Source organism: Eulemur rufifrons, chromosome 7 (assembly GCF_041146395.1).
Source record: "Eulemur rufifrons isolate Redbay chromosome 7, OSU_ERuf_1, whole genome shotgun sequence".
Lineage (NCBI taxonomy): Eukaryota > Metazoa > Chordata > Mammalia > Primates > Lemuridae > Eulemur > Eulemur rufifrons.
This window is the reverse complement of record NC_090989.1, coordinates 106937095-106950910: the sequence shown is the minus strand read 5'-3', so window position 1 is coordinate 106950910 and position 13816 is coordinate 106937095. Positions and strand designations below refer to the sequence as shown.

General features: G+C 35.9%; 1 protein-coding gene across 1 annotated transcript in view; it reads left to right on the top strand.

Annotated features, from left to right (window-relative positions):
- MED12L (mediator complex subunit 12L) overlaps positions 1 to 13816 on the top strand; it is a 311879-nt gene that overhangs the window by 287959 nt on the left and 10104 nt on the right. Inside the window, exons 39-42 of the mRNA XM_069472005.1 lie at positions 2134 to 2223; positions 4185 to 4414; positions 6400 to 6556; positions 9258 to 9353. Coding sequence (XP_069328106.1) covers positions 2134 to 2223; positions 4185 to 4414; positions 6400 to 6556; positions 9258 to 9353 — 573 coding nt within the window. The remainder of the gene's footprint in view (positions 1 to 2133; positions 2224 to 4184; positions 4415 to 6399; positions 6557 to 9257; positions 9354 to 13816) is intronic.

The window sequence follows — 13816 nt, the reverse complement described above, 5'->3', positions numbered from 1 at the left end:
ACTCAGATATATACATTCTTAGTATTCTAGTTCTGCCTACCCCATGTAAGTCATAGTGCATTTCATAAGGTTCTTCAATAAGCAAAGGAAGAGCAAAGAGAATAGATCTGTTTTAAGCATCTGTACGTAGCTGTCACATACAGATCACATCCTGTCTCCCTCAAAACTAAAAGAGGGCAAGGGTATTATAAACTATGAATTGATCCCAAGATTCTAACTCATATATAAATAGTTCATTTTTCATTTATTCTATAAAAATGATAATACATATATATTTGTCTCCACAAAGAAGCATAGCCACATGTTTCAGGGACCTTGCATGATGCTAATGTCAACAGTACTGATTCAAGGAGTGATATTTAAAGATCTGGCTGATTTAATGATTCCTTTGCCTAGTGTTTGGAGAATCAAGAACCATTTGTATACTTTGGGGAGAATAGTTTTAGGCTCCCAATAGCCATACTGCCATGGTATGGGTTCTCATGGAGTTTGGGCTGTTTTTCTTACACTCAACCAAACGGAGATACAGTTGTATTTAGCAGATTAATGAACTAAAGACTGAAAGTATCTTCATGGTACCTTATTCTGTAAACTTAGATTCTTATTGAAGCTCTTATGTACAGATGTCATAGTAGGTACACTCAGAAATTTGTGTTTCATCCATGTATGTATAGATAGTCACCTTAGGAGAGGCTGAAGTTTCATAAATGTCCCCAGGTGATTTTATATGGGGATCAGAGAAAGGATTTAACCATCTAATATATACACGTGGTTTCAGTATCTCATTAACAAGTCTTAATAGAGATTCTCCTTTTGGTTTCTTATGGGGTGATCTTAAAGGGTTATATGTCCTTAAAGAATAAGTACCAAATGAGTATTTAAATATTTTCATCCTAAGTAATATCACATATGGAGGCATCTCATGATAACAGAAAGAGCCCTGGGCTTTGGAGTCAGACTCACTGTGGTTTAGATCATGGCTCTGCCAGGGCTGGCAGGGTGAGCTTGCTAAGTTGCTTAAGCTCTTTGAGCCTGGCTTTTCCAGTCTGAAGAACATGGGAATGATGTTCCTTTCCTGTAGAGTTTTTGTGAGAAAATGGGAATAAGAATGGGAAGCCCAGTCCCTTGGCATATAATGAAGTCTTAATATTTATTTTTCTCCCTTTTAAGCTAAATGTTTATCCCTTTCTCCTTGCTAGAAATATCTATACTACTTTCCAAGCACATTAAAAATAGTTTTATGTAACTATAGTTTACTACTTTTTAAATGATGACCTCTATTGTAAGATAATAGTAAAATAATCCTACAGTAAACCTCATTCTTGATACTTAGTAAGTCCTGAAAACAAAACAAAACAAAACAAAACAAAACAGTGATTGTCAGGAAGCTAGGCCTCTTTCTGTAATTATTACTGCCAGGTTCCATGAAATAATGTCTGCTACCAAAACAAAAACACATATACAGTTGCACTTACGAGTTTATTTTCCTAAGGGCAAGACACGTATTAAATTAAGACTGGTAAACAGATGTTAATTGGTTTTATTTTGCATTATAGTTGGTTAGAATTACATTTGCTATTAACTTATAAATTTTTATTGACTATACTCTAATTGATTTTTAAAGTCATAGAAGGTACTAAATTTATCCCTTGAATACCTGACTAAATAAGCAAGTTTCAGGTCACTGTGAAGAAACTTCATTAAGGAGTCATAAAATTTTTATATTCTATTTGTATCACATATTCTCTTCCCTTTATGGGCACTGGGTGGTGCAGCCCTGTGGGTCCAGATTTCATACTTAGAGATTCAGACTCTAGAGTAGCATTTGTACCCTAGAATGCACTGGAAAGCCATGTTAGCGTCTGTCTGCTGAGCAGACTGTTGATTACTTAGGTTTGCATTGATGTCTATATTATGATTGGGAACATCTGTGGTCTTTGAAAGAAAGAAGTTTAACAGTCTATACACATGTAGGAAATTGGTGAGAAATAGTATTTAACGCAGTCTGAACATCTTTGAGTTCTATATTCATGTAATGAGATTTGATGTCATGGGTTATCTGGTTATTGACCAAAAGCTCAAATCAAGCCTTTGCTGTTATAATCAGAAATTCGCCTTGGCTTTGTTTTCCAGGGCCAGCCGGGGGACCAGGCTGCTCTCTTTGCTGCACAAGCACGGCCCTCCCCTCAGCTCCCTCAGTATCCAGGGCTGCAGCAAGCACAGGTACCCACATTTGCTTCATAGGTGCTCAAGGGATTTTTAATGCTATTTGAAGAGAAAAACTAAGTAAATAGAATATCAACTCCCTATGGGGTCTACAACTTAGTTACTTCTATGACTTAAAGTTTATAATTGACATTTGTAAAAAGCATTATCATTAGTGAATTGATGGGCACTTGGGTTGATTCCACAGGTTTGCAATTTTGAATTGTATTGAAATAAACATTCAAGTTCAGATGTCTTTTTGATAAAATGATGGGCGCATTTATAGCCCTGACTCAAGCCATGTATCAAAAACATCTGTACACCCTTAATATTTTGAAATTAAAAAAAAGTTTATCTTATCAAATCAAGCTCTCCCCCAACTGACCTAACTAATGAATGGAGATACGGCTAATGATAATGAAGATAATACTAAATTATTTTTTTAAAAGCATTATCAGTGATTATTTATCAAGTCTCATGGTTGATTAAGGTACATAAAACATTTAAGGAAATTCTTGAATTAAATACATAAATAAATTCAAACTTTTGTATAATGATGATGGTAGATACCAAAATGTTTAACAATTCCAGAATTACTTGTTTTGTGTTACGTATAAGGATGTAGTTTACCACTGAAATTGTCATATTCAAAGATAGCTTTGATGAGGAATTATGGGAGAGTAAGATAATGGGCCTTGGAATCAGACCTCGGGCCTGTTCCTGACAACTTACTAGCTGTGTGACATTGTCCAAGCGACTCTCAACTTTGGTTTCCTTCTCTGTCAAATAAAGATGAAGGGCATGAGGATTTAAGACAACCTATGGAACTAGCATAACGCCCAATACACAGTAGATGCTCAACAAATGATACATTTGCCTTACTATAATGTGAATCTTGAGCTGTTTTTCTAATAATTTTGTTATTTCTTCATTCATATACTCATGCCTTATCCCTCTCATAATTAGGAGCCCAGGGGTGTTGGCAAGATTGCTAGCTGGGGCTGGCAGTTCATTCTCTGTCCACAACTGAAAGGAAAGCCAAGATTGGCCTACACAGGCACTGAGCCCTTCCGCCTGAATCCATTCATGCTGCCTGTGGGCAATGCATTCTACATTTCTCTGTCTTCCAAGTCAGAGGCATTAAACTACCTTAAAATGTGGTGCTCTGAGGATTTTAAGAGCAATGTTCTACTTTAATCAGCATTCTGTCCTATAGATTGTACCTAGTGATCCAAGAGAACCTCAGGTTTTTCTCAAGGTTTAAAGAAATAGGTGCTTGTATATTAATATTGAATAAGGAAATTAAGCATTCACATTATTGGTAGAGTGCTGAAATGGGCTATGGTCTGACAAATACTAGAGTATATTGAACAGTCACCAACACCAACAACAGTACCCTTCCTGGTTAAGTTGTTGTTGGGTGTGGTTTTTTGGTGGGGGTGGGGAGGGAGTATTATTAGTTTTTTTGCAACTGGTTAGTTACTACAAGCATATTCATGAGACACAGAGGTATAGTCACATATTTGGAAAATGTACTCTATTATTTTAATTTAGATTGAGCATGGGTAGCTTTTCTAATTTTGGAAATGATATTCATGATACTTGGAATCTGTTGAACATTGATATCATCCATCCCTTGAAGGAATAGATGTTTGCCTGATTATTTCTATACAGAAACATGCTCTTTTTTTTCAAAGTAAGCAGCTGATCTTAAAAGACAGTTTAACCAAATGAAGATTCTTTTTTTTTTTTCATTGAAATTTCTGGTGAATCATTATACAACCTGTTCATTCTACGGCTTTTCTGGCTGGACTCCCTACCTGCAAAGTGGTCCTCCTCGAAGTTTGAGTCATGAGAGTCTGAAAACAGTGAATTTCAGGGAGGTCCTCATGGGTTTGTTTTTGCCCCATATATCTTAGTGATAGGAAAGATGGGTGGGAAATGGAAACATTGACTTTTTCCTTTCTGCCTACCTGCAGACCATGCCCCAGGGCTATACGATGTATGGAACCCAGATGCCTTTGCAGCAGACGCCGCAGCAGCAAGCTGGCAGTGTGGTCCTGTCTCCCAGCTATAATTCCAGAGCCTACTCAGCTGCACATTCCAACCCTACGCTCATGGAAAGACTCAGACAGATCCAGCAGCAGCCCAGTGGCTATGTTCAGCAGCAGGCCTCGCCGTACCTGCAGCCCTTGGCTGGCTCTCAGAGGTGATACGTGTAGAAATAATGATGGCAATAGTAAAAGTTCACATTCTTGGGTTTGTCATGCTTCCTCTAGGGCATGACACTTTATTATTGTTTTCATGAGCTTGCATATTTGCATTCTGTCATCTCATTTTTAGTAACATCCAGATAGAGATTCAAAATACGGAATGCCCCATCTTGTTTGTTTCACTGAAGGCTCCTATAGTTTTGACTCACATCTTTCATGGCATGGGTGTAGTAGTTTTAGATGACACCACTATGTTCTAGTGTTCTTTTTTTTTTTCTAAAAGTGAAAACCCTTGTTGATTACTGTTCGCAATGTCTTACTAGAATTTGTTGATCAGAGCCATAAAACTTATGATTGCAATACTAATTGTGCCTTGTGCACGTAAGAGTTTTGTCATAACTTCGTTTCTAATTTTTCCACCTCAGGGATAGTTGGCAAAACAAGATCATGATAGACTCTGCAGTTCTTATTTTAATCAGAACCCTTAGGTATAGGATATAATTGTGCTCTCCATTATTGTGGCTGCCAACCACATGTGGCAATTTAAATTTAGACTAATTAAAATTAAATTAATAATTTAGCTCCTCAGTCACACTAGTCACATTTCTAGTGTTCAGTAGCCAAATGTGGTCAGCAGGGCCAGCTTTGAGGGTGTGGGACCGGTGCAGTCACACACAGCACTGTGTTTAGAAGGGCCCCATGTTTTAAAAAGCCCCATGTTTATTTTAATGCTCTGTAATTTCTCTCTTGAAACTCTTATTAATTTTTGATCAGGGAGCCCTGCATTTTTATTTGGCACTGAAACACCAAAATTATGTAGCTGGTCCTGGTGGTTAATAGTTATCTTACTGGACAGTGTAAATAGAAATCATTGCAATCATCATAAAAAGTGCTAATGGATAGTATTGCCTAGAAGAATTAAGTATCACGTAAAATTTTGCACTGTAGTGGACAGCCTAGCTCTGGGTGTTACCATCAATGGGGGCACATCAGCTCCAAGTAATCACTCTTTGGAAAGTTGGCAAAGTTGATGGTAGAACATTTGGGAAAATAAATTAATTTGGAAAACATGCATTGTATTTACTATTTCTGTAATAAGTGGCACCATAGCAGAACCCAAAAACTTCAGAGCCCAAAAGTGCTGGGTTCAAATCCCACCTGTGCCATTTGCTATTTGAGTAACGTTGGCAAGTTTATTCTCCAGCTCTGTTTTCTCATTTTTAAAGTGAGGATAATAAGACTACTGACCTCAAAAGGCTCCTGTGGGAATTAAGTGAAATAACACATTTCAGACCGTTAGCACAGTGCCTGATCCAAAGTAAATGCTCAATTAATGTCACTTGTTATTAAAAATAATTAAATTTTTCGTGGTATGTGCATACCATGGAATACTACTCAGCTATAAGAAACAGTGGGGATATAGCATCTCTCATGTTTTCCTGGATAGAGCTGGAACCCGTTCTACTAAGTGAAGTATCCCAAGAATGGAAAAATAAGCACCACATGTACTCACCATCAGATTGGTTTCACTGATCATCACCTAAGAGCACATTTAAGAATAACATTAATCGGGTGTCGGGTAGATGTGGGGGGGAAGGGGATAGGTGTATACACACATAATGAGTGCTATGCACACCATCTAGGGGATGGATACGTTTGAAGCTCTGACTTGGGGGCGGGGCGGGGGGGCAAGGGCAATATACATAACCTAAACTTTTGTACCCCCATGATATGCTGAAATTAAAAAAAAAAAGTAATTTATACATGATTGCAATTTTACCTTAAGTAGTGTGCTTGCTGTCCTTTTTCAAGTGGTCACATCTATTATTTTAACCATTGGCTTTTAATCTATTTGAATTGTGCAAGGGATTATTGAACACTTATTGTTCCTTTGTGAATATGTGTAATGTACTAGTTGGCAGTGATTAAAAATTTGACATTATATGTGGGCCTGAAAACATGTTGCATTATCCTTTTCCAGACTGAACCATCAGGCTCTACAGCAGAGCCCTCTGGTAGGCGCAGGAATTGATGCTGTGCTGACCTCTGCACATCCAAACCTTCCCTCGGTGCCCCTTCCTCAGGACCCAATGAGGCCGAGACAGCCACAAGTTCGACAGCAGCAAAGACTCCTCCAGGTATGAAGCAGGGAGATGAAGGCAATGCCATCACCCTTCATATAGTGCAAATATGCAGCAGTTACAAGACATGAAAGACACTTTAGTCTTTAATTGCCAAGTTCCAAGGAGCCATGTGTATTGGACATTAGGAGCTAAACTGGTATGATTTAGTTCCAACTTGGCAGGAGTTCCTTTCGCTGTGCATCTACTTTGTCATGGGCAGGAGACCACATTTTGCAGCGTTCTTCCCATTTCACAAAGGTTTTGGGGGGTAGATGGATGCCTTTATTTTAATAGTGTAAGCCTCAGCTTACCCAGTCTCTGTTTAAGTAAGGGCCATGCAATTTGAATGCAAAGTTTCATATATGTGGGGGAAAAAATTGAGCTGTCCAGAGCTTTCATCAGATGCCTAGTGAGTTCTGCAGTCCAAAAAAGTTTAATACCTCTGGTTTGATTAGGCTGTGCAATTGGAGGAATATAGAATGTTTCAAAGGGATATATTTAACCTGGTCCCTGTTAGAATCCAGAGAACTATCATTCACTTATTGATGTTTGACACATTGTTGCTTCTAATTTCCTTTTTAAAATATATAGGCCATTATGTTTACCTGTGCCATTTGTTTTTATTATTAACCAGCTCGTCCTGTCTTACTGGTTTGGAGATCCTTAATGAGACTGTATAGTAAGCTCTAATCATATCAGCAATCCTACTTGAGATATACTTTTATTTTATTTTATGTATACAAAAAAAAAACACCAAAAATGGGGAGTTTCATAGAGCTGGAGTGCCCAAGGGGTATACTCTTCGTGTGAGGTCAATAAGAAATAAACCCACCATGCAGAAAGGACAGCAAAGGAGCTTGCATGTCTCAACCTTGCAACTAGATGGAGGGGAGAAAAAAATATCTCCCCTGAGAATTTGAACTACAGGCTCAGTGGGTTTGAGGTCTGAATTCAGATGCACAAAATTCTGGTTGGTAGTACCACCAGGTGACAGGCAGAAGCCAACATAAATCCTCAATAGAACCGGGTTTCACAATTATAAGATACCATTAATCATAAGATCATTAGTTGCATCCTAATTTTTGACCTGTTAAAATGTCAAAAGTAAAACAAAAAGCATCACAGAATTGATAGCATGTGGTAACTGGTTTGGAAGAGTGTGGCCTACAGATGGCCAATCCTAAACACTGCATAGATGTTATCTCCAAGATGATAAAAACCTTCAAATCCTCGATTTGGTCATGCAAATAATTGTAATACCCACCTCTCAAATGTGTAATGAGGGTTTATAATTCTCATAAGGATTATATAATCCATATGAGAAAATTCAAGTAATGCACTAGCTTGATAAGTTACTATTAATATTATTAATATTCATAGTGATACTTTCTTAAATCAATATTTTTTTCTCCAAATTCTGAGGCTATGTTTCAGAATCTTTTAGGACTGATAATTTATATTTTACTCTGTCTTAAAATTTCTCATTTCCAAATCACTGAAGAAAGTTACTACATTATTTACTTGTCACTTCCTGTCTTACATCAGTATTTTTCAGGGCTACAAATATGGAAAACCTTTTCTTATTGGGTAACATGTACTTTTTATCCCAATTACCATAACATGTCCTTCTGGTAATTTTTTTCATCATCAACACATTCCCTAGAGATACAGAAAAGTGATTTGCTTCTGCATCTGGATTTCACTTATTCCTTTTTTTGGTGATTGGCTACCCCCAAAAGGAAAAAGTTAATAACTGTGAAGTTGGGTTAATTTTTCTTGGCAGAGTTCCCGGAGAGCCAAATGGAAAGTTGGCTTCATATTGCAATCACTGTGTTTTGGGCCCTACTTGCATTGTTTATGTTAAGAGTGACCCTGCCCAGACCTCTGCTAGGATTCAGTATCCTTGAGCGTTGTCACATCGTGAGAAATGCCATATGGCAATAGCTATTTATTACTTTGCTCTGAAGAAGACAGATAACCTGGGGGATAGTAAGCAAACCAAGCTGGAAAAATGCACAGGGTGAAAAAAAGTCTAGGCTGTCATCAGCAGGATGAAGTTGTTTGGGTGAAAGAAACTTTAAAGGTCATTGAGGTGAAACAACTAATAATATTTTCCTCTCCTTTCTGTCCCATGTGGTTGATGTCTAGTCTATGTTTCTTCTGTGACTTGGAGGCATTTTCTAAGAGCTTTGTATTTGAGCCAATACTGTCACTGACACGATTCCTGATTTCATGCTGGTAATTTATGCCAAAACTTCTGATGGTAGCAAGTCTACATCTTCCTTTAAAAAAAAAATCTCACATACAAGAATTCTTCCAGATGTCACAGGGAATGAAAAGATAACCAAGTCCTTGTCTAACCTAGTAGTATAAGATAGGATAAAACATGTGGAAAGGCAACTGACATGAAAGGAGGTAAAACTGTATGCACCAAGGATGGCCCCCGCAGAGTAAGGTGATACGAACAGTGAAGACTGATTGCTGAAGGAGGAGATCCTTGGGGTTGGGGTGGTCCAAGAAGGCTTCATGGAGGAGCAGCTTTAGGCCTTGCCCTTGAAGGATGAATGAGGTTTGGCAAGGTAAAGATGTATAAGGCAGGTGTATATTATTTTTGCTGGGACAGAATAATTAGATAAAAGGTATGTGGGAGAAGGAGACTCAGAAATGATGTTACTCCCTTTCTTTTAGGTGTATAATCCTTTTTCTTTCCTTCCAGATGCAGCAGCCCCAGCAGCCTCCCCAGCCCCAGCAGTCCTCACAGCCCCAGAGTCAGACCCTTGGTCTCCAAGCAATGCAGCCCCAGCAGCCTTTGGTAAGGCCTGTTGTTTTGGAACCAGATATGTGGGTTTCCTCTTTAAAGGAAGGTTGCATTCTTCACGTTCGTTGAGATGGTGACGAATGGGAATGCCACACCATAGCAGTTTCCCTAGAACTTTATCAGGGTTTTGTTATTCTTATAGTTGGTACATTTGTTTTCACACAAAGGTACAAAAATAAATATTTGGGGTTCAGTAGCTTATTACTATTTTTCCTCTTCAGATTTTTTAAACTATTGCATGTACTAAAATTTTTTTCAGACATTTTGATGCCTTTTTGAGGCATTAAGTTTTTTTCCTAACCAATGTTAAAATGATGATTTACTATATATATTTAGAAGATTGTCTTACTGTACTTTGATTTTTACTATAATCTGAAAAACTGTGGGAGTGCTTTCTAAAATATTATCTTTACTAATGTAAAAGAAACTGTTTTTTCTGCCAGTTAGCATTTGCTGCAAGAATTTTCATATAACTCATAATCGTACAGTTCACTTCTCTAGCTCCATAAATCAAATTTGGAAATGTCACATGCATAGCATCAAAGTTTTCTAAACCTCAGTAATTCACAACGGTCTTTACTTTTGCAATGCCATATCCCTGCTTTTTAGTTACTTACTATTTTTCTTTAAATTGCCTTCATTTTATATTTACTTAAATAAATATATTTTTAAAAGAAGCATTCTACCACTACCATCAATGATCACATCACTTGCTGCATATTGTAAAAAGAATTGAGACGAGAATCTCCATTAACTAAGCAATATGAGTTGTGCAAATGAGTCCTACCTAAGATGAGTTGGCTTACTGTAGTTGTCTCACACTTTGGAAAGGACTGGTGCAGACTGCCTTCAGTGCAGGATTTGAAAGATGGATGGCTTCACAACTTGTAGTAAAGAAGGAACAACGTGGCAGAGCAATAGTACATTAGTAGGGATCAGAGTAGAGTTAGATGGTTAAATGACTGTGCCCAGACAGGACTGAACAGAACATAGTCAACTGGAATAGGGCATCTCTAGTATATTTAACAAGGCTCTGTTTTGGCCAGTTTGATCTCTATTTTTTTTTTTTTTAGGTTCCTTATGGATCTAATTTTTCTAGTTCTGATTTTTTTGTTTTTTCATGTGCCTATGACATTGTTGCAATCCACTTCAAAAATCCTTTTTAAAGTACAGGCACTATGTAAATATTCATTGATTGCCTACTTCTTATCAGATGTGTATTAGCAGGAATTAGCTATTATTTACAAACGTTATAGAAGGGACTCCTTTGAGTGGGATACTGCTGACTGATGTCCCAAGTTGCAAGAATAGTATAATACAAAGAATTGTTGTAAACCCTCTACCCAGATTTGGTAATTATTAACATTGTGTTACATTTGCTTTATTATTCTATACACACACACACACACACACACACACACACGGTGTCCCCCTTCCTTTCCTGATCTATACATATGAGTAAGTCGCAGACATGTGCCACTTTATTCCTAAATACTTCAATTTATTTTTTTCCAAGAACAAGGATATTCTCTTACAAAAACTGGGTATAATTATTAAAATCCGGAAATCTAACATGGATACAACACTATATAAATCTTTTGCAAATCATGCCAGTTGCAACACTGATGTCCTTTATTGCATTGTGGTGTTATGTTTTTTCCTCCCCTGCTTCACTGTCATCACATTTTGCATTTAGTTTTCATGTCCTGTTACTCACCTTTAATATGTACTAATTCCAAAGCCACCTTTTATTGTCTTCATGACATTGACATTTTTAAGGTGTGTAGGGTATTTTTTATAGAATGTTACTCAGTTTGATTCATCTGCTTAAATTAATCATGATTAGATTCAGATTATGCATTTTTGGCAAGAATCTCAGTTGCTATTGTGCCCTTCTCAGTGTATCACATTAGCATATACATTATTGACATTATTGGTGATATTACTTTAATCCGTTTGTGTAGGTGGTATATGATAGATCTTTCCACTGTAAAGTGATTTTCCCTCTGTAATTAATAAATTCTAGGAATAGTTTGATATAATCTAATTGTCTTATTACTCATCAAACCTTCAATGTTAGCATTTATTAAATTATTCTTGCCTAAATCCACTTTTACGAAAGTGGAAAATGATGATTTTCTATTATTTTTCTACATTAAGCAGTTGGTATTCTATTTTAAGGAAGACCTTTCCCTACTTCCCCATTTATCTATCTGTCTCTAAGTTATGCTTTAAATATGAATTCTAACATTTGACTCTGATTTTAAAATATGCAGCTTTTATTGAAGAGTTTAAATTCTTTCTCCAAATTTAGCCAGTATTTTGTTGTTATACATGGCATCAGTTAGATTAAGTTTGGTGATTTAAAAATTCACTTTCCTCTAGATATATTATTATATCAGGCAGTACAAAAGCTTAAAGTAGCCTCACTTTTTTGTTTCTGTATACAACAAAACATTTTGGTGGTATTTTGACACAAATCCAAAAAATAAATAACATCTACAAATTATGTCATATTGACTGTTTGGATATTCATTGTTGACCTGGCAAATCTTTAGCTTTTTTTTTCTAATTCAAAACAAAGACTTCTCATGCTGTAATGCTCATGTTAGCAATAGGATTATGTAAAGAATTGGTGGAAAATAATGGTCATATAATTTATACCTTTTCAGAGATTTAATGCAAATTCATAAATGGTCACTTGCCTACTAAGTTGAACCCAATAATTTGAGAATTATAACTTCTTTGGCTAGCTGTTGCTAATATGGAAATGGTTGCATAATACCTACTTTAGCAAAAAAGGAAAATTTAAATATAGAACTACTTCAGTTTCTATTGACTAAATGACAGTATGGTACTGTATAATTTTTAGCTTTTTAAACTTTCGAGTCAGATACGTAAATAAACTTACATGAAATATGCACAATATATGGCTCACAAATAAGAATCTTTTTAATCTATATATTTTAATTTATTTATATTTAATCTATACATTTTTTTCCTGTGGAAAATCTATGTATTTAATCACACAGATGTATAGTTGCCACCCTGAGACTGTGTGAGTTTTAATTTTCAAAAGTGTTGGCATTCATTTGTCTGCATACATCCTTACTAAATGGTTAATAATTTCAACAAAAAGCTTGGAATAAATGGACCTCTGCAATTAAGCAAACATTAACAGGATCTTTCCTATTAGTCTTTCTCTTTGGCCTTTCATCCATCTGTTACTAGACATTATTTTAGTTGGTTTATAATGTAATATATAGGACATATATAAAATAGTTATTAAGGGTATAAAATTAGTTTTATTCCTAGACTCTCCTAGAGAGTCGTGCTACATAAACTTAAGTGGATATCAATACAGGTGCCTGAAATGTAATAGTTACTGTTTGTGTAGAGTAAAAAAAAAAAATTGATTTCATTACAAAGTCATCTGTGTGGTACTGGAGTAGAAATTGTCTTTAAACTTCTTAGTTATAGTTTGAAGCAGAGATCAGCTTATACAGAATTGAGACTCTATCTACCTGATCCACTGGAATTAAGGCATATCTAATATAAGCGAATTTAATATATTTCTACTCATCTAATAGTTTTGTAAAGATTCAATAAATTTATTATACCTAAAGAATATGCATCAGATTTATTCAATATTGATTTCTAAGACAATATTGAAGTTTTTTAAAAGATGTCATAGATTCTATTTCACTCACTAGCTTAAAATACTACCATCCCAGGGATTGAGCAGGTTACTCAGAACATGGCACATGATTTTCTTTTCCCCCATTGCGTTCATGGGAAAGGAATTCCAGAGAAACAAAAACCTTCATTCATAGCCATTTTAATGGATAGTAAAATCCACAGTAGGCTTTATGTGGCCTTTTTATTTTTTTAAGGTAAAACTTTAAAACCTACCTTGAGAAGCACAATGTCTTATTTTTATATTTAGAGCACTATATTTTAGTACTCTAAGCAGCAAAAACAAGTATATATTTCATTTATATATATGTATGTACATACATATATACATATTTATTATGTATATATGTGTGTGTGTCTATACACACACCCCCGCCCCGCCCAGACACACACACATATAGAGAGAGATGGGCTAGGAAATTTTAAATATTTTGAAAATTTAAAATGTTTAGACTTAGAATATTAGGTTTAGAATTAGAAGTTATAGGGACGGCCAGTGATATTGGAGTTTTTCATTATTGTAATTCTTTTTTTTTAGCATACATTTATTTAACATACTTGTGTACATACACTTTTTAGATTATTAATATAGTCCACGTTTGTAATTTTAAACAGCTTGAAGTCTGTTGTATTGCTCTGTCATCATTTGCGTAACCACACCACTCATCCTTAAATGTTTAGGCTATTTCCAGTTTCAAAAATAGTGGTGTTAGGGATATTTTGATATAGACTCTATTTCTCTTTTTTGGTCTTCTCACAAT